Genomic DNA, 20,809 nt, shown 5'->3' on the forward strand with positions numbered 1-20,809 from the left:
TCACATTACATTAAAACTTAGCCCTAAAATGGTAAGCTTTCTTAAAGCCTTATTTTTCAAAAGCCCCTATTCTTGCTCAGATGAAGAGTTGCCAAAGTACCTTGTGAGCTAAGTTGCACTGTTGTGCTGAGAACATGAAGCGCTAAACCGTTCAAGACCTTTGTCTTTAAGAAGAGACTGCAGTGGGGGTGCCTGGGTGGCTTGGTCGGTTGGGTGTCCAACTCTTAGTTTCAGCTCAGGTCATGATCTTGGGGTCATGAGATAGAGCTCCACATCGGCCTCCACACTCAGCGGGGAGTCTGCTTGGAATTCTCTCTCTCCCTCTCCCTCTGCCCCTCCCCTGGCTCATGCCCACACACTCTCTCTCAAAATAAACAGATAAAACCTTCAAAAGGCAGGGGGGTGGGCCGCTGGGTGGCTCAGTCAGTTGAGCATCCAACTGTTGGTTTGGCTCAGGTCGTGCTCTCAGGGTCGAGATCGAGCCCCTGTTGGGCTCTGTGCTGAGTGCAGTCTGCTAGTTTCTCCCTCTCCCTCTGCCCCTTCCTGCCGCATGCTCTCTCTCTCTCTAAAATAAATAAACCTTAAAAAATAAAAAATAAATTTAAAAAAATTAAAAAAAAAAAGAAGAGACTGCAACGTCTTAAGTTTGGAAATGCAGACACTCTCTAACTAGTTTGATAGGAAAGCAGCACAGCCTCCTTCATGAAATGTTGCCCTCTAACGGAACCTGTAATTTTATCAGCCTGTGTCTATTGCTTAACACTGTATTCATGATAGAATGCGTAATGGCTCAACTTTTGGATCAATCTTTTTGAATTTGTGGTGAGATTTTTTTAAAAAGTTAGTGTATTCCCTCTTGCTGAGATTTTGAACAGACCTCTTATTCCCGGGTCCCTGTGATGAAGGATCTGTTCAAGCCGTGGGTGCACGGGAGTGGCTGTGTGCAGCACGTGACATGATCAAAGAAGGAAGACAGTATTTTGACGAAGTATGCAGGCTAATTTACACTACATTGTACATGTCACAAAAGTAAAAGTGTCACAGGTAAAATTGTAAAAGGTTAATTTCTGTCAAATGCAGTAAATGAGAAAGAAAGGTCAGTATTATCAAAAATACAATAAAGCTTACTATATACTCTTGGGCTTCACATTTTGCAAACTTTATTTCACTTTCATTATCAAAACAATGCCGTAAGCTACATGTTAATATCCCCATTTAATAGAAAACTTGGGGATAAAGATGTGAAATCACTTGTTCAAGGTCACTCTGCTAAAGTGGTAGGACCAGCATTTGACCCCACAGCTGGCTGCCCAGTCTGTGTCCTCTCTCTGCTTCCTAAGGTAACCTTGTCCTCAGCTGGGGCCTGATGGCTTGGTAAGACTTGGCCCTTCCGGGGCGCCTGGGTGGCTCAGTCGTTAAGCGTCTGCCTTCGGCTCAGGTCATGATCCCAGGGTTCTGGGATTAAGCCCTGCATCGGGCTCTCTGCTCAGCAGGAAGCCTGCTTCTCCCTCTCCCACTCCCCCTGCTTGCGTTCCCTCTCTCGCTGTGTCTCTGTCAAATAAATAAAATCTTAAAAAAAAAAAAAAGAAAAAAAAAAGACTTGGCCCTTCCATCCCATTCCCACCTCAGCACCAAATCTGATAGATTGGGTGGCCCCTTCCTCTTCAGTTAGCTGCAAGGGCCTCCCCTGGAAGTTCCAGAAAGATCTGCTCAGTGACTTTTTCCTGATGAGAGGTGAGGCCGGAAAGTCACCTCTAACCAGCAGGGGAGAAAGGCTATAGAGGCCACAGGACAAGTTTCCACGACGAAACCCAAAGGGGATCTGGAACCAGGCTGCTGGCTTCAAATCCTCATTCTGTCGCTTTCAAAGCTTTATGGTTTGCAGCCCATTTCTTCACCTTTCTGTGCTCTTTCCTTGCCTGTAAAATTGAAATAACATTACCAACTACCTGTTCCAATTTGGGGACAAGTGAAAAAAGATTCTAGGAACCTCACACAGTGTCTGGTGCACAATAAAGGCCCGATGGACATCACTGTAGGGCTGTGGTGGGCAGGGGGCCTCACTGGGTGAGGACCCACACGGGTCAGCCCCGGCCTGTGATACATGCCCGCCTGCCGATGCGGGGTCCACGTGTATGCGCCAGCGACAGGCACGGCCGCAGAGGGTACGACGCTATGGCCCCTGGACGAGGCACTGGGGCCTGCTAGGGTCAGGAATGGGCAGAGCCAACGGTGGCATGACGACTCGGGGACCCCGTTCCCTGTGTCCCGGCTGTGTCTGCACGTGTGCGTGTATGTGCACGCACGGGGCGGGGGCGGGGAGGGTGTTTGTGTTTACGTAGCCCTCTGTCACTTAGCCTAGTTGGGGTCTGTGGAGGATTGTTCTGGGGTGTTGGGCACCTTTGCACATTCACACTCAGAGAACCGTGAACATGTAGTGGGCGGGGGGGGATCTCAGTAGAACAACGTTCTCCTGGGACGCAGGGCAATGCCGCCGACTGAGGCATGCAGCCTGCATGTGAGGAAAGATGCCCTGCAGCGCCTACAGGCTGCCTGCCACCTGGCCCATCTACGAAGCCCTGGCCCATGGTTTTGAATCTTTCTGGGATCACCCCTGAATCCATGTGCAGGGACACCTTATACCATAAAACTTGGGGGCTCCCCTTTCTCCCAAAACTCCTTGGGGGCCCTGGAGGCCTGAGTGGGAATACCAGAAGTGTCCTGTTTCCCCCACCGGAAGAGCAGTCTCAGGTCCGGGCCGGGCCCTGCCCTTGGGAAGTCCCAAGCTGGGAAGACAGGACAGGGTCACACTGGATTCAGATGGCCTCACCCACGTGCGCCGCTGGCCGGACTGTAACGGCTCAGACTCTGGGGAGCCGGCCTGCCTGCTGTAGCTTCAGAGCCTTGCTCATCTCCTCAAAAATGCTACGGAGGGCCTCAGTCCACAGCAGTAATCCAGACATAACACCCTGCCCTTGTAGACAGACCGTTTCAGCAGACAGGAGGCTAAGCACTAACTGCACGGTAACTTACTTACAGTTGGCACTGAGGGCTGGGGGGAGGCACAGGGTGTGTGACCGGCGTGAATGCGGAAGGTTCGGGATTCCTGCAGGAGGAGCTCTAAGTACCTGAGACAGGGCGAGGGCGGGAGAGACTGCCCCAGAGCGAGGCACTGTGTGGAAAAGGAGCGGGACAGCAGTGAAGGAACCAAAGTGCTCCTGAGGCTAGGATCCATACAGCTGGGGGGACACCAGGCGGCCCGAGAGGCCATTAGGCTGGGGCTCAGAGATGCGGCTCTGGCCAGAAAGCCGGGGGATGCCCGCAGAGGGTTTTAAGCAGGACGGAACCCGGTCAGACTTGCACTTCCGAGAGCTGGGAGAGGTGGGGACAATGGCCAGGAGGACCCAGCTGGGGAGGGCAAGGACCGAACCGAGGGTTACCTGGGCATACGAGATGTGCAGAACGCAGCAGGGGCGGAGGGGCGGCTCACAGGGTGGGGGCTCTGAGCCAAGCTTTGGAGGTGGAACCACCTAACGCATGCATGCGTGGGGACTGGGAGCAGCTCATGAGTACAGTTGGTGACATGGAGCAGAGGGAGGCAAAGCAGCCATTTCAGGGCATCGCTCCCCTTACCACTGCCGCTCCCATTCCTTACCTTGGGGGCAGGTCAGCAGGAACGCCTGAAGCCGCCGCTCTGCTCCTTCGGTACTGAAAGTAGTTGGGGTGGGGAGTGGTGAGCAGGTGGAGCTCACCGAATCCACACCCCAACCTACACTTCTCCGGCCAAGATCAGACACTCACACGTGGTGGTAGCACTTGGGTGACAAGCCGAGGGCCCCCTTGAAGTGGCATTTCCCAGAGTGGAGACTTGTTCACCCACTCACTAACTCATCCATTCACCTCTGCCTTCATCAAGCATGTGCCCACTGCCATCCCGGGACCTGAGAGATGGGGTGTCTGCCCAGGCCTGACGCTGGGACCCATGGGCTGGTTGAATGGAGCCAGAACACTGATCTCCAGCCACGGCGACGGACCCAGCAGGAAGACCTGCCACCCCACCCCGCTCACCGTCCACTCAGTTCTCCTGCAGGAACTGCCACTGCTGAGTGGGCTTCCTGGTCCTGCTCTGTGCCCTTCCCTGGGTGTGGCCCCGTCTCTTTGCCCTGAATTACACTGGCGCCAGGCCTGACTTCTTCCATTCTTCCAGGGAAAACATAATTGACAATAAAAATACATGAATGGCTGAGGGAGTCTGGCTCGCTGGCCACAACTGCCCTCACCTTCCCTGGGAAGGGGTCTCCTGTCCAAGGATCAAAAGTGGGGTCTGCTCTACCCGCCACCAGAAGGCTCGAGGGAAACAAACAGGGCAAGGGTGCAGCATTCCCCTGGGCCCCGAGTGTGACACTAGGCCCAGTCCATCTCACCCACCTCCATCCTGCTTCCTCCCTGCCACCCCCCAGTCCCTCTCCTCTCCAGGTACGGACCATGCTCTGGACTACATCAGCAGGCGCCCTCCCTGCAGGGCCTCGGTTTCGCAATGGCTTGTTCCGTCTTCTCCCTTTGGCCAGAGCTCCTGCCAAGTCTCCCATGCCATAGGTCGCACCAGGTTCCAGCAACACTTTCTCTCCCCTCCAGACCCAGGGGCGCTGTCTGAGCATGCCATCTGTGCTGGATACACCACCCTTGAAACCCCACCTCAGGCTCCCACTTCCCAGCCTCTCAGGGCCACACTAGCTTCTCACCTGGGCCTCTAAAGCTTTTCTCTCTCCCGCAGTAGAAGGAAGTGAGATTAGACCACCAGGTGAACTACAGGGTGGTTCTTCACTCTGGGGAAGTGTTCACGTCCTGTAAGCACCTCTGGTGGGGAGAAGTGGCCCGACCCCCACAGCCTGCAGGAATTCAAAGACCAAGGAGGGACATCCCATTTATTTACGGCCTGTCCTCTTGGCCAGGCCCTTTTGTCCATAGCTCACACAACCCCCAAATCCTGCCAGGTAATTTACAACACCCCCATTTTACAGCTGAGGAACCCAAGGCTCAGATTCAAAAGGGACTTGCCCAAGGTCACTGGGATCACGGACCGGGGTAGAATCTAGGCCGTTCCATTCCAGAGTCTCTGATTCATCTGACACTGGGCTGTGGGTCCAGAGGCACCGAGAGCCCCCCGAGCCAACGGCAGGGTGGCGCCTGCGTGAGGCGCCTCTGTCCTTGCGAGGAGTCTCTCAGGAGCGGCTCGGGTTGAGTGCTGCCCTCCACATCTGCAGCACACAGTCCCGGCGGGCCGTGTAGGGTAGGTGTTTGATGCGGAACCAGTGTCTGGGGACGATGTTCCCGCTGGGCGTATACAGCTTCTCTCCACGATCGCCCAAGAGACTGCGCACAGCTACGTTGCCCGACAAAATCTTCTCATAGAACTCCACCCCGCCCCGGGCATAGGCTGCAGACAGGGCAGCTGCGCGGCGGTCCAGCCAGGCTTCCAGGGCGTGAGTGAGCGAGTCCGCGGAGAAGGCGTAGGCCACAAAGCCCGCCACTGCCGCCAACAGGTTGAAGGCAGCCCGCAAATTCATGGGGCCTCCGTAGAGCCCCAGGGCATGCTTGGCACCCACACCCAGGGCCCAGGTTCCCGCCAGGCAGGCTGGGGCCGGCAGGGCCTGGAGGGCAGCTGCACCGCTCTCCACGTACACCACTTCCTTGGCCAAGGCAAACTTCTGGGCGTCACGGGACAGGGTCAGGGCATCTCTGAGCCGGGCGCCTGCTGGGCTCTGCCAGTTCACTCTGTGCCCGTGTACAACCACTGGGTGATCGGTGTTGATCAACGTGCCACCCAGGAAGGTGGCTGGGATGCCCACTACGGCCCCCGCGGGGAGTTGCGGGAAGCCAGCACTCACAGGCTGGAAGGTGAACGTGGTGAAAGCCTCGCAGCGGTGGCCGGAGGGGACACCGATGTCCTGCAGCACCTCTTGGAAGAGCCCCCGCAGCTCTGGGGAGAGCGGGGCGGGCTGGCCCCGAGGCCAGTACTGGTACAGCCATCGCATCACGGGGTCTGGGGCGAGGTGGTATGAGATCTGGGCCCCGAACAGGCCTGCACAGGAACCCACCAACAGGCCGGTCCTATGTCTGTGCGCAAGTGTGGCGGCCCGCCACAGGGGACCGGCCATGAGTGCTGCCGCCGCTGTCAGCCTGGGCCAGGAAAAAGAGAATCAGCCAACAGTCCCCTGGGTCGGCCTGCAGACTGAACATACCGCGGGGTCACGTCCTTTTAAACAGAGGCAATACAGCGAGGTGGTTAAGAGCATGAGCTCCAGAGCCAGAGTTCAAATCCAACCCCCACCTCTGTGCATCACCCGCCCCATCTGCCAAACGGGCATCCGACAATGGCATCCCTAGGGTGGCTGTGATGAGGATATGAATGAACACACATAAGGCAATGAGTCCGGCAAGGTAGCAGACAGCCCCTGTGACACTGCCATGCCTATGACTTTTATTCCCGTGGCTAGGCTCAGCACGAAGTACCCAACTGCCTCACTCCACTCGTCATCCCACAGTAAAGCCCTATGATCACGAATTTATAGGTGACACCTATGTTCAACTTATTACTTCCTATATGCTAGACACAATTCTGAGACTTTATATTGTCCAACAACTGAATCCTCACAACTCCATGACCTAATTACTACTATTGCCCCTATTTTCGAACATTGGAAACTGAGGCAGAGATAGATTAATTGGTTGAAACCCCAAACTAGCAGAGTGGCAACGTTACAGGTTGTGTGTCCCCTCCAAATTCATATGCTGAAGTCTTAACCCCCAGCCTCTCAGAATGTAACTATTTACAAATGGGGTCTTTAAATGAGGTCATTAGGGTAGGTCCTAATCTAGTATGACTGGTGTCCTTAAGAGAACGGATTAGGACACAGACACTTACAGAGGAAAGACTATTAGAGGGCACAAGCCTGAAGGTGACCATCTACAAGCCAGTGAGAGTGATCTCAGAAGAACCTTCATGCTGACACTGTAATCTTGGACTTTGAGCCTCCAGATCCTGAGAAAATAAATTTCGGCCACCCAGTACGTGTCCTGGCAGCCCTAGCTAACACGGGCACAGTATTTGAACCCAGGCTATCAGGGCCTCACAGCAAGCTTTTCATTTCAGAAAAAAATTTAATGCTAAATTACAAATATCTACAAAAGTAGACAAAATAGCACATTAGCCAATTTCAACCAACTCATGGCCAATCTTGTTTCCTCTCTTCTCCCACCCACATTCCTCCTCCAACTGGCTTATTTTGCAACACATCCCGGGCGTCCTCTTATTTCATCCGTAAATATTTCAGCAAGAATTCATAATTGTTTTACTGTGGTTGAAGCTTACTGTCTTCCTGCCTGCCTGTGATAGCCGTTTAATTACCAAGTACGTTGCTGCAAACAAGAACGTGGGGTGCCGCCTGGCCTGTTTTAACGAAAATTCCTAAAGGGACACATCACTTGGGCCTATATTCCCAACGAAGCGGCTAAGGCTAGAAAAGCAAGGGTCCTGGACAAAGTCCCAACGCCCCCGGGCCCACCAGCGCCAAGGCCGCGCTCCAGGCTGGGCGAGGAGGGCCTGCGGAACCCTTGCAGAGGGCTCCCCGCTGGGCGTCCATTCTGGGCGGGGGGGGGCCTAAGCTGCGCCCCGCGGCTCCGCGGCTCGACCACGCGGGTGGACGGGACCCTGGGGAGGGAGCCCGTCCCGGCTCCGCGAACCGCCCGCCCACCGGTGGCTCACCTCCTCTGCCGCAGCCTGGGCCACCGCGACACGTGCGCGAGGCGGGCCTGGCGCAGAGCACGCCGGCCGGCGCTCTGGGGGCGGGGACTACAGGGGGCGGGCCTGGCGCAGAGCACAACGCCCGGGCTCTAGGGGCGGGGACTACAGGGGGCGGGACCGGGGCGCGGCTACTAACCCGCTGGCGGCTGGGGCCGGAGCGCCGTGGGGGGGCAACGACCTGGGACGTCCTCGCTTCCGGATGAGCGAAGCGAGCTGAGCAATCCCGGCTAGCGCTTCGTTCTCTGCACTCGGGAGGCAGCCTCGGTCGCCCGTTGAGCCGTCTAGGAAACAGCGGCCCTGCGTGGGTTAGGAGGTGGCCTACGGCTAAGCCCCCATCGGAACCCATGCCCACCTGACTGCCGGGTCCGTGGCCTTTCCTGTCTGGAAGTGTTCGCCGCCCCTGAGCCGCTCTAGGCTTAATTTTATTACCATAGCAGCTGCCCCTCCAGTTCCTCTTAAATGATCCACGCGTTACAGCCCACAGAGCAGCGTCGCGCCTGTCACCTTATCTTCCCAGCAACAATTAGGTCAGGGATCATCAGCCTGCGGATGGACCAAGTCCTGTTGGCCACCTGTTATTGTAAATAAAGTTTTATTGGAAGACAGCCATGCCCATTTCTTTAAAGTTGTCTATGGCTGCTTTCTCCCAGAAGGGCAGAGTTGAATAGCCAGGACAGAGACAGTCTGATCCAGAAAGCCTAAAATTTTGACTATCTGGCCCTTACAGAAAAAGTCTGTGGACACATAAAGTACATTATTCCCGCTTTACAGATGAAGAAACGGAGGCATTTAGCTTGAGCAGGGTACCCAGCTCATATGCACCTAGCATGCCCCTGAATGGCACAGGACCTCTGTCCCTGTACATTTCCCATTACATCTCCTGCCTCCATACGAATTTAACCTAGTGGGTCTTGCTAATTCTCCCAAGTGGGTCTGGCCTCTGTGTCTGACTCTCTTTTCCATCCAAGCTCTGGAGTAAAGAAGGAGGAGGACTTAGCTCCTGGGTGGAAAGGTGAGACTGTGAGGGAAGATGAGGAGGAACTAAATAACAGTCTCCTTTCCATTGTTTTTTATGCCATTGATTTGTTTAGAGAAACCATATCATTTGCCCTGGAGACTGTTATAAAATAAGAGATGTGGAAGACTTAACAGTTAAATGCAATACGTGGCTTTTGTTGGGATCCTGAACCAATAGTGTACTGACTGTAAAAAAAGACACCTTTGAGACCACCAGGGAGATCTGAATATGGATTGAGTATCAGGTGATATTAATGAATTGCTTATTTTGTTAGGGGATGAAGCATGATATTTAGGTAAACCAAAAAGTCCTTATCAGTTAGAGGTGCATATTGAAGTATTGATAGGTGCAACGAACATGATGTCCACTATTTAGTTCAAAATATTATAGCCAAAACAAAACCACCACCATAGCACCACAAAAACCAGGGGCATAGATGAAACAACATCAACAAAATGTTGGTAGTTGTTGAAGCTTCGTGACAAGTTTAGGGGAGAGCTCATTATACTGTGCTCTACTTTATGTATGTTTGGAAATTTCCATAATAAAATGTGTTTTTTTTAATGTGTATAAGGAGTTGGTGATTAAAAGGTAGGAGGCTGGAAACGGACGCTTCCGAGGTGGTGTCAATATTGGTGATGGCAAGGTCAAGAGTATGACTGTGGGAGTCAATGGCTGTGGTGGGGTGGAAGAGATTACTGAGAATGAGGCAATGTATGAGTCACGTTTTTAAAATTTTCCTTATTTTATGATGTTTTACAATTTTGGGGCCTTGCTAATCCTAGAAAGACTGCCCCTCCCGGGACTAGCTAATTCCTAGAGATAACAAATGACTCCCCCCACTTTCACCACAAGCATACCTTTCATATGACAAACCAACCAATCCAGAGCCCTTACCCCCACCACCTCCTTCAGCTCTCACACACCAACCCAATATTTCCTCTGTTCTAAATGATCCCAGGGTCAGGTACTGGACAACTAGAGCCCCTGTAAGCCCAGAGCCCACCAAAATTATTGAAACTATCCAATCCTAAACTTCTTCAAACTTCCCACCCTGCCTCACCATTCCTTCCCATGGAAACCTCAGTAGAGGCTCTGGGCCATGCTTTCTACATGCTCCTCCTGCTTCCTGACTGACCCCGGTACCTCCCATGTGGCCCCACATGGCATGGTGTGCTCCCTCCTCTCAGGAAATGTAAATAACAAGTTCTTCTTTAAGTGGCATTGACCTTTTCATGTTGTCCCTCAGTCACCTCCAGAAATTATGTCTCAGGTACCATTAAAACCAGAGGCTCAGTTACAAGAGGCCAAAATGTTGGATGGATCGTCTCTGCCAATGTTGAAGTTGGCAAGAATGGTGAAAGGGAGAGTGGTAAAGAATGCGAGGGTCCAGGTGCTAAAGTAATTCAGAAAGGAGAGAGAGTGATTAAGGGGTGGGTGGATCATAGTAGCAAGACTGGTGGTGTACTGGAATGGTCTGATGGCAGGCATTTCACAAGAACTGGGGTTTGTGAAGGAAATGGCCATGGGGACAAAGAGAACACCGATTCTATCCTGATTTCCAGAGAGCATGGGGAAGAAGAAAGAAAAGAAGAAGAAAGAAAAGGAAGAAAAGAAAAGAAGAAAATGACTTCACTTGAAGGAGCTATGGTATCCTCACGGAAGAGAGCCAAGCTTTGGTGAAAGCGAGCAAGAGAAGCAAAAGTTCAGAGAAGGAAATGAAGGTATGTGGAATTTGCAGATGGTGGACCAAGCATCCTAAAGGTTGCAGTGAGGTTTGGGAGGCCTGCAAGGGGTGTGTGATTGGGACTCTATTAGGGTATAAACAGGAAATAAATATAGGGATAAGCACCCAGGGAATGACAGATTATGAGGCATCTGGTGGTTGGTTTTTTCCCACTGTGGTAAAACACATATTTATCATCCTGACTATTTTTAAGTGTACAGTTCAGTGGTCTTTGTACAATACATTCATAATGTTGTACAACCATCACTAGCATACATCTCTATAATTCTTTTCAAATTGTAAAACTGAGGCTCTCTCCCTCACAACTCCACATGTCCCCTGCCCTCTAGTCCCTGACAACCACCATTGTACTTTCTGTCTCTATAATTTTGACTAAGTATCTCATATAAGCGGAAACATACAGTATTTGTCTCTTTTTGAAGGGGTAATTTAACTTAGCATAAGGTCCTCATGTTTTGTCCATGTTAAAGCATGTGACAGGATCTCCTTTCTTTTTAAGGCTAAAAAATATTCCATTGTATGTATGCACCACATTTTGTTTATCCATTCATCTGTTAATAGACATTGAGTTGCTTCTACCTTTTGGCTATTGTGAATAATGCTGTTATGAGTATGGGTGTACAAATATCTCTTCAAGATCCCACTTTCAAATCTTTTATATAGACCCAGAGGTGAATTGCTGAATGAAATGGCAATTCTATTTTTTTTTTTTTTTTTTTTGAGGAACAGCCATACTGTTTCCCACAAAGCTATACCATTTACATTCCCATCAACAGTACACCAGGGCTCCAATTTCTCTACATCCTCACCAACACTTGCTGTTTTCAGAGAATTTTGATAGCATCCATCCTAATGGGTGTGAGATAGTATCTCATAATTTTGATTCGTACTTTCCTAATGATTAGTGATATTGAGCATCTTTTCATGTGCTTATTGGTCATTCATATATCTTCTTTGGAGAAATGTCTATTCAAGTGCTTTGCTCATGTTTTAATTGGGTTGTTGTTTTGTTATTGAGTTTTAGGAGTTCTCAATAGACTCTGGGTATTGATCCCTTATCAGATATGTGATTTACAAATATTTTCTCTCATTCTGTTGGTTACCATTTTACTCTGTGGACATTGTCATTTGATGTTTTTTTGTGAAGTTTTAAAATTTTCACGAAGTCCAATTTGTCTATTTTCTCTTGTTGCCTATGCATTTGGTGTCATATCCAAAAAATCATTGCCAAATCCAGCATCATGAAGCCCTCTCACCATATGGCAACTATGTTTTCTTCTAAGAGTTTTATAGTTTTAGGTCTTACATTTAGGTCTTTGATCCATTTGAGTTAATTTTTTGTATATAGTGTTAGGTAAGAGTCCAACTTCATTCTTTGGCATGTGGATATCAGCACCATTTGTTGAAAAGACTGTCCTGTCCTCATTGAATGGTCTTGGCACACGTGTCAAAAATCATTTGACTGTATATATGAAGATTTACTTCTGGACTCTCTATTCTGTTCTATTCGTCTGTTATTATGCCGGTACCATACTGTTTTGATAACTGTAGCTTTGCAGTAAGTTTTGAAATCAGGATGTCTGAGTCCTTCAACTTTGTTCTTCTTTTCCACAATTGTTTTGGCCATTCAGGGTCTCTCGAGATTCCCTATGAATTTTAGGTTGGGTTTTTCTATTTCTGTAAAAAAATGTCATTGGGATTTTGATAGGATTGCATTTAATCTGTAGATTGCTTTGGATAGTACTGACATCTTAACAATACGAAATCTTTCAATTCATGAACATGGGATGTGTTCCCATTTATTTATGTCTTCTTTAATTTCTTTCAGCAATATTTTGTAGTTTTCATTATATAAGTCTTTCACCTTTGTAGTTAATTCCTAAGTATTTTGTTCTTTTTGTTGCTATTGTAAATGGAAGTATTTTCATAATTTCCCTTTCAGATTGTTTATTGTTAGTGTATAGCAACTGAATTTTGTGTGTTGACTTTGTATTCTGCTACTTTGCTAAATTCATTTATTAACTCTGACAGTTTTTTTGTGTGTGTGTGGAATCTTTAGGGTTTTCTACTTATAAGATCATATCATCTATGAGCAGAGATAATTTTACTTCTTCCTTTCCAATTGGATGCCTTTTCTTTCTTTTCCTTTTGCCTGACTGAACTGCTCTGGCTAGAACTTCTAGTATGATGTTAAATAGAACCAGTGAAAGCAGGCATTCTTGTCTTTTTCTGGATCTTAGAGGAAAAGCTTTCAGTTTCTCACCATTGAGTATGATGTTTGCTGTGGGTTTTTCATATGGCTTTTTATTATGTGGAGGCAGTTTACTTCTATTCCTAGTTTGTTTGAGTGTAGGAGTGCTGGCAACACTGACTCCATCTTTGGTCCTCCATCTTGGCACAGATGACTTTAGATAACTGGTAGAGGGCAGTCAGGCGCACAGGTGGCACCACTTTAGATAACTACCCTGGGACCTCACCACCACGCCCCTTGCTTTATAAAAGCTGTGGGTTGCAGTCAGGGCCCGGCAGAGAATGGGTGCAGAATAAAAGCTTAGTACCACCTGGATTGGTCGCAGCGGCCAGCCCTCCGGATTGCCCCTGTTAGTAAGTTACTGGCAGAGTAGGTGGTATGGAGTGGCTTGCTTTGTGTTTTAGTATTAAAGTGCCTTCTCAGTCTGGAGGATACATTACTGACTCTCCTCCACCTTCTAAGAGTTGAGTGTTTTTTTCACGTAAGGGTGTTGAATCTTGCCAAATTTTGCATCGGTTGAGATGATCAATTGGCTTTTTTGCTTTATTTTGTTAATGTGGTGTATTTGTTGATCTATTTTCTTTTTTTTTTTTTTTTTTTAAAGATTTTATTTATTTATTTGAGACAGAGAGAGAGAGCACATGAGATGGGGGCGGGTCAGAGGGAGAAGCAGGCTCCCTGCCGAACAGGGAGCCCGATGCGGGACTCGATCCAGGGACTCCAGGATCATGACCTGAGCCGAAGGCAGTCGCTTAACCAACTGAGCCACCCAGGCGCCCTGTTGATCTATTTTCATATGTTGAGCCGTCCTTGCATTGCAGGAATTAATCCCACTCTGTCATGGTGTATAATCCTTTTAATGTGCTGCTGAGTTCAGTTTACTAGTATTTTGTTGAGGGCTTTTGCATCAGTGTTTATAAGGGAAATTTGCTGAATTTTCCTAGTATCTTTTTCTGGTTTTGGTAGTGGGGTAATGCTGACCCACAGAATGAGTTAAGAAGTGTTCCTCCTTTTCAATTTTTTGGCAGAATTTTGAGAAAGATTGGTATTATCTCTTTAAATATTTGGTAGAGGGGCGCCTGGGTGGCTCAGTCGTTAAGCGTCTGCCTTCGGCTCAGGTCATGATCCCAGGGTCCTGGGATTGAGCCCCGCATCGGGCTCCCTGCTCGGCGGGAAGCCTGCTTCTCCCTCTCCCACTCCCCCTGCTTGTGTTCCCTCTCTCGCTGTCTCTCTCTCTGTCAAATAAATAAATAAAATCTTTAAAAATAAATAAATAAATAAATAAATAAATAAATAAATAAATAAATAAATAAATATTTGGTAGAATTCACCAGTGAAACCATCAGCTCTGGAGCTTTTCTTTGTGGGGAGATTTTAAATTACTGATTCAATCTCCTTACTTGGTACCGGTCTACTCAGCTTCTCTATTTCTTCATGAAAAAAATTTCTGAGGGGGCTTTTGGGCATGATAGGAATACTTAAAAGTGATTTGTGTTTTAATTATTATTTAGTTGATTAAAATAGTAAGCTTAGGGGCACCTGGGTGGCTCAGATGGTTAAGCGTCTGCCTTCGGCTCAGGTCATGATCCCAGGGCCCTGGGATTGAGCCCCGCATCGGGCTCCCTGCTCAGTGCAGAGCCTGCTTCTCCCTCTGCCTCTGCCATTTCCTCTGCTTGTGTTCTCTGGCTCTATCTCCCTGTCAAATGAATAAATAAAATCTTTAAAAAAATAAAAAAATAAAAATAAATAAAATAGTAAGCTTAAATATCCCATGTCTCCTAAGCCTAGAGCCTCAATTTTCAAATATTATCTTATTAATAAACCCAGTACTATTTTTTATATAAAATAAGAATTTTTTCTACTTGTTCTTTGATTAACTTTCAATTAACCATGGGCTTTACAGATTAAATCTTCCCTAATTATACCACACCACTCCTGTACTTAATTGATCAAATTCCCTTAGACATTTCAAATCACATTTTCAAATTTAATTTAGCTGATTCTTTTAAATGTACTACCCCCAAAATGTAGCTTTTCAAATCTAATAAGCAAAATCTTTCTAAACCCTTAAGCAACTCTTGTAAATCTAATAAAACAGTCACTAAATGTAACAGATTCTCTGACATCTTTTAAACCTCTTAAAGTACAAGTGAAACTGTGGAATGAAACTTGTTATTACAGATAACCTAACCAGCACCAAAGTATCAATTCAGGTAGAATCTTTTATTCATCCCGACATGACAAATGCAGTCTTCCAAGCCAGGGACACAGAACCATCCGTCAAGGCACTCCATACTGCTGCGTTCTGGGTTGAACTTTTAGTGGTATATTCTTGCCAAGGTGGAGGTCCACCGTGATTTCCAGGAAGATTCATCATGAGTTTGTGTTTATTAGGTGGAGTCTCTGTGGGGATAATTGGACTTTCCAAACCTGTGTGCGTGTGTTTTCTTTTAAAGATTTATTTATTTAGAGGCGCCTGGGTGGCTTAGTAGATTAAGCATCTGCCTTCTGCTCAGGTCATGATCACAGGGTCCTGGGTCGAGTCTTGCGGCGTCAGGCTCCCTGTTCAGCGGGGAGTCTGCTTCTCCCTCTCTGTCTGCCCCTCCCCCCAACTCATGCTCTTTCTCTCTCTCTCAAATAAATAAATAAATAAAATCTTAAAAAAAGATTTTATTTATTTATTTGAGAGCAAGAGAGAGGAGGGGCAGAGGCAGAGGGGGAGAGAGAATCTCAAGCAGACTCTGCACTGAGCTGGGAGCCCAACGTGGGGCCTGATCCCATGACCCTGAGATTATGACCTGAGCTGAAACCAAGAGTCGGACACCCAACTAATCAAGCCACCCAGGCTCCCCTGTGGTTTTTTTTTTTAAATAGTAAATCTTCCATAATTTTTCATTTCTTGAGTAGAGTTGATGAGATTCTGCATCCCCTGCCAGGATTTCAATTAATCTTTTAGCTGTTTGATTTGCAATGATGAAATTTTGACATTGACCAAAACTTGAATATAATATACACATAGTTTGGCTCTGTCAACGTACTGTAAACATCATTAAAAAGTTGTACTTGCTTTTTTTTTTTCTTTTCCTTTTTTTTTAGTATGCCTCATATGGTTGTGCAGAGTTCTGCTTTCTTTCTAATGCCATACTTGTCACAGTTTGCTCAGTGGGAGCCCTTTTAACCAGCTCCTTTATCCTTTAATTGCCCTGGATCATTTTGGAGGTAAACTTTCTGGCAACAAAGTGATGCTCCAGATCCATCTGAATTATCCTCGCTCCAAAATATAGAATCAGAAACTTTCCGAGGCTCCTCGGTTCTTGCTGGGGAATTGTATGAGACCAAAATCCAGGTGTTCTGGGCACATGTTGCCCTACTCTACTTGATATTGGGGGTGGGCTACAGCACCGCAGACTACTCTAGAGGCAGATCCAGAAAAAAATATCATGGATCATATTATTTTCAACTTAACTCCAACCTGAATACTTAAATATTTTTTTTAAAAGATTTTTTATTTATTCATTAGAGTGAGAGAGAGCACATTAGAGTGAGAGAGGGGCAGTGGGAGAGGGAGAAGCAGGTTTCCCGCCGAGCAAGGAGCATGATGCAGGGCTCGATCCCAGGACCCCGAGATCATGACCTAAGCCGAAGGCAGATGCTTAACCAACTCGAGCCATGCAGGCACCCCTTAAATATTGTTTTAATATAAAATATTTTCTTTTCAGAGGTACCAGCTTCCCTTATTGCCATACCACCACCACAAATCAAGCTAGATGAGCAGAGAGGCTAACAGAAGGCGACAGGAACTTGGTGACTACCAGCATCAGCTGTTCACATCACCACCCACAAGTAGGGGGACCACCAATGAGCAGACATGTAAGCAAACATCTTTGTTTCTCTTTCCATCCTTCCTACTGAAAGAGTAAGCCCAAGGAAAAGAGCTTTGGGAGAGACAGCGGACCACCCCGCTCCAAGACTTTAGCTTTGGGAGAGACAGCGGACCACCCTGCTCCAAGGCTCTAGCTTTGGGAGAGACAGCGTACCACCCTGCTCCAAGACTTTAGCTTTGGGAGAGACAGCGGACCACCCCGCTCCAAGGCTCTAGCTTTTGCTGGCATCTAGTTGTGGAGATACTGGCAGTGGGACCAGGGGCAGGGTGTGTGCATGCGCTCATGTGCATGTATGTAAGGGCTTGCACTGTTGGTTACTGGGGGAGTAAGCATCATCTGACAGCCTTCTGTATACATCGCAAAGTCTTTGTTTTGCACTGCTTCCTCTAAAGTCTTCCCACGATGGCACTGACACACTTCCTGCAAACAGAGTATCTGAAATGCAACCTTTTTTTGAAGGCACTGCTGTTGGAAACCTCTGTGTCTGTGCCTTGCCCAAGTCTTGAGATCTGATTAGGCTCTTTGGTGTTAGGGAACAGGTTCTCTTCTTAAGTAAAAGAGGGGTTGTTATAAGGCGGGGACCCCACTACTAGGGCTGGCTGGGATTGGGGCAACTCAGGGAGAGGCATGCTTGGGTTCCATCCTGATTTGCCGCTTGTCTCTATTTTATTCTTATGTTTTCCAAACACCATAAACCTGTCTTCACTGCTTCCTAAGTTCAGTTGCTCAGGGCCTATCCCCCTGCTGCCCCATGCCCCATTCTCTGTTTCGTAACTATCCAGCTTCTCTCCCTGTTGCTAAGTTGTTCAATCTCTTTTTAACTTCCAGGTTCACATTCCTGAGAGAAGGGATCAGATTAGCTCAATTTTTTTTTTTTTAAAGTAGGCTCCATGCCCAGCATGGAGCCTAACGCAGGGTTTCACCTCACGACCCCGAGATCAAGACCTGAGCTGAGATCAAGAGTTGGACACTTAACCGACTGAGTCATCCAGGTGCCCTAACTCAGCCTATCTTTTAATGACAGACTATTGGTCCCTGGTCTCCTGTTGACCTACAGCCTTTGGGTAAGGTGCTTGCTTGCTCTGATTGGATTCACTGTAAGGAGGAAGGAGAGGGAGGGGTGCTACGGGCTCTCCACCTTGGAAGTAAGCGGCTGCCCCCCGGATAAAGGGACCTTCTGGATGTCCTCTAGAAGAGGTAGCTCTCCTTGCCTTCATAATGAACCTCTCTCCATGATGCCATTTACTGGGTGGAGGAGAATGGCGTATGATCTGAGTAGGAAAGGGAAGGCTGTAAGGTCTGGACAGAGACCCGAGATAAAGTCCTCCATCTTTGGAAGGGACATGAGAGACCACTGAGCCAATCGGTCCATTCCCCACTTTCAAGGAGGCCCACATTCCAACCATCTCCCACTTTAAACATTTACCCAAACCCATATTCCCAGAACCTGCTGGAAGAGAGAGACTTAGTGTTCTTTAGTGCAATGTTTCACCCCCCTCACCATCTGCAATGTTCTCTTCCATGTGCAGTTCTCAGCTTAGCTAGTGGAGCATGGGAGGTGGATGGTAGAGGGTGGCCAGGGGAATTGAGGAAGGTAGGGTGGCAGGTAAGGACTCAGCTTCACTCTCTTGACAAATACTGAGATGCTAACAATAGCTAATATTTATTGTGCACTGCACTGTCAGAATCATCTAACTCCACAACCACCCCATAAAGTTAATATTGTTATTTCCCCTGTTTAATAAAGGGCAAGGAGATTGCACGAACTTGCTATTTTGCAGAGATACACCCATATTTACCTGGGTGGGGCTACATGATGTTCCACATCCTTCCATCTCTGATGTTCTAGATTCGAAATTCATCTATTATCTTCAACTCCTATTTTTTTCTATAGTGAATGCACTCTATAAACACATGTCCATGAGAATGTAAATGGATATTAGACCCATAGTTTTCATACTTCTTTCATTAAACAAACATTTATTGAGATCCTATGTTGTGCCAAACATCTTGTTGTGTGCTGGGGACACATAAATGTGGCCACTGCCCTTTGGGGTAAACATACTGTCTGATTTCTTTAGATCCAAACTGATTTTAGAGCTAGGAAATTTGCTAACTTGTGCTTTTTCCATATTACATATTTTAAAGAACAAATAATTAAGTAAAATATAAATATTTTTTAAAAGATTTTGTTTATATATTTGAGCGGGCAAGAGAGCACAAGCAGGGGAAGGGGCAGAGGGAGAGAGAGAAGCAGACTCCCCGCTGAGTGTGGAGCCCGATGCGGGGATGGATCCCAGGACCCCGGGATCATGACCTGAGCCAGAGGCAGACACTTCACTGGCTGCACCACCCAGGTGCCCCTAAATAACATTATGTGACACTTAGAAACCCCAAATCTGAACATTTAAATAAAAAGTAAAGAAATATAAAACTGTAAAATTTCTACTTCCACTGATTTTTTTTCATGTGGTAGAGAGAAGAGTGGATTTGGAATCAGGCAGCCCAGGTTCCGCCCAGACCTGGCTCTTCTGTTAATTGGGCAAGTCCATGAATCTCTCTGGGCCTCAGTTTCCCCATATATGTCACGATAATAACAGCCAGTCTGTGTGCCTCAGAACATTGAGGATCATTGAGAAAATGCTTCACAAACTTAAAGTCCTAAAAAAGGAAGCAATTATAATTACTTGTAAAATGGAGCAACGGTAGTGAATTATCCTCCGGTTCTGTAGTTTTCTATTTCTCTGCTTTAGAGAGAGCTGAGATAATCTGAGTAAACACAAGAGAGAAGAAGCTGGCAGGTCTTGAGAGACCACTGTTTAACCCTGAGCTCCTGACTCATGCAGCCAACCTTCGACTATATCCACAATCCCTGGAGAACCGGGCTAACTAATCCCATAAGGAAGCCCCCAAACTTCATGGGGTCAGGGATTCCACTGAAGAAAATTTTCCTGTGGGATTGATCATGGAAGACAATGCATAGAAGGTTTCCTTGCCTTTTCCCATCTAAAGGTGGTCTGAAAAAAAGGAAGAAAAGCACAGACAGTATTCGACCTTTGAAGCTGGTTTGTTTCCTGGTGGAAATCGTCGGCCACAGTGTATTTGGGAAGCAGATGAGGCCTTTCTTGTGGCATCCACCAGGTGGCGCCAGATCCCCAACACAGTCACACAATCCTCCCCAGGGCTGTAAAATGACCCTTGGAAGGCAGGGAGAGAAAACAAAAGAAATTGGCCCTCTTTATAGGTGGGGAACAGGCGATGGATGTAAATACATGCACTGACAGGAGCCCAGCTTCAAAGCCGTGTAACAAGCCCTGAGCAGCAGTGCTGGGCGCCCAGGAAGGAAGGGGGAAGGAGTAGGTGGGGTTAGCCAGGGGCTCACTAATGGCAGGCTGGACGTGCGGAACGAAGCAGTCGACAAAGTGGTGTTGAATCTGGGTGTTGAGGGCAGGGAGTCCCTGGAGCACCAAGGCCGGGCCCCTCCCTCCTCTGTAGTAGCAGAGACTAGGTGCCTAGATGAAAGACTTAAGCCCCACCTTAGAGGGAGGTGCAGTGCCAGAGAACCGGAGGCCAAGGGGGCCAGGGGAAGTCTGAACTGGGATGGGAAGGCCAGAAGGGGTTGGAACAGCACCTTAGGAACAGCAAGGGCCAAGGCTCAGGGTGTGCCCGAGCGCGCTGTGTTTGGGGAACTTCTGAGAGGCGAGAGTGTGGAGGAGGAATGCAGAGAGGAGAGTGGGGTTCTCAGTTCCAGAGAGATTTACAAAAATTACCGATGCGGAGGATAAACCAGAAACTGAAGAGCCTGGTTACCTACAGGGTGGGGATGAACGGGGTGGTAAGATGAGGAGGGACAGACCCTTCCCCGAGCATCTTTTTGTGTGGCTCTGGCTCTCAGAACCACGGTAATGTTCCGCAAACCCTGCGCATACCCTAAATATAAACAAATAATTAAACCCAACTAGGATGTGGGGGAACCACGGATGGAATATAAACAGGAGCAGATGAGCCTAACTCTATCCCAAATGCATGGCGTAACCACATGAACAAGAGTGGAGAAAAAAAAATAAAAGCCTTACCTTCGGAAAACTGTATTTAATTGGACTCT

The 20,809-nt window shown here is 47.9% G+C and overlaps 1 protein-coding gene across 2 annotated transcripts; it reads right to left on the minus strand.

Moving 5' to 3' along the window:
• Positions 1–4,911: 4,911 nt before the first annotated feature.
• TMEM177 (transmembrane protein 177) lies at positions 4,912–7,875 on the minus strand. 2 transcript variants are annotated; one of them, XM_036079639.2, is made up of 2 exons: positions 7,766–7,875; positions 4,912–6,180 (listed from the first exon to the last, which is right to left on the minus strand). In XM_036079639.2, exon 2 carries the CDS (start codon positions 6,156–6,158, stop codon positions 5,223–5,225), a length of 936 nt encoding a protein of 311 aa, XP_035935532.1. In that variant the 5' UTR covers positions 6,159–6,180; positions 7,766–7,875; the 3' UTR covers positions 4,912–5,222. The 2 variants fall into 2 exon arrangements, with proteins under 2 accessions (XP_035935532.1, XP_035935531.1); XM_036079638.2 differs by having other exon boundaries at positions 4,912–6,256; positions 7,766–7,835.
• Positions 7,876–20,809: the final 12,934 nt, after the last annotated feature.

The sequence above is a fragment of the Halichoerus grypus genome, chromosome 4 (genome assembly GCF_964656455.1).
Source record: "Halichoerus grypus chromosome 4, mHalGry1.hap1.1, whole genome shotgun sequence".
Taxonomy (NCBI): Eukaryota; Metazoa; Chordata; class Mammalia; order Carnivora; family Phocidae; genus Halichoerus; species Halichoerus grypus.

Coding starts and splice junctions, on each gene's coding strand:
- TMEM177 (XM_036079639.2), bottom strand. CDS start 6,158: ATGGCCGGTCCCCTGTGGCGGGCCGCCACACTTGCGCACAGACATAGG.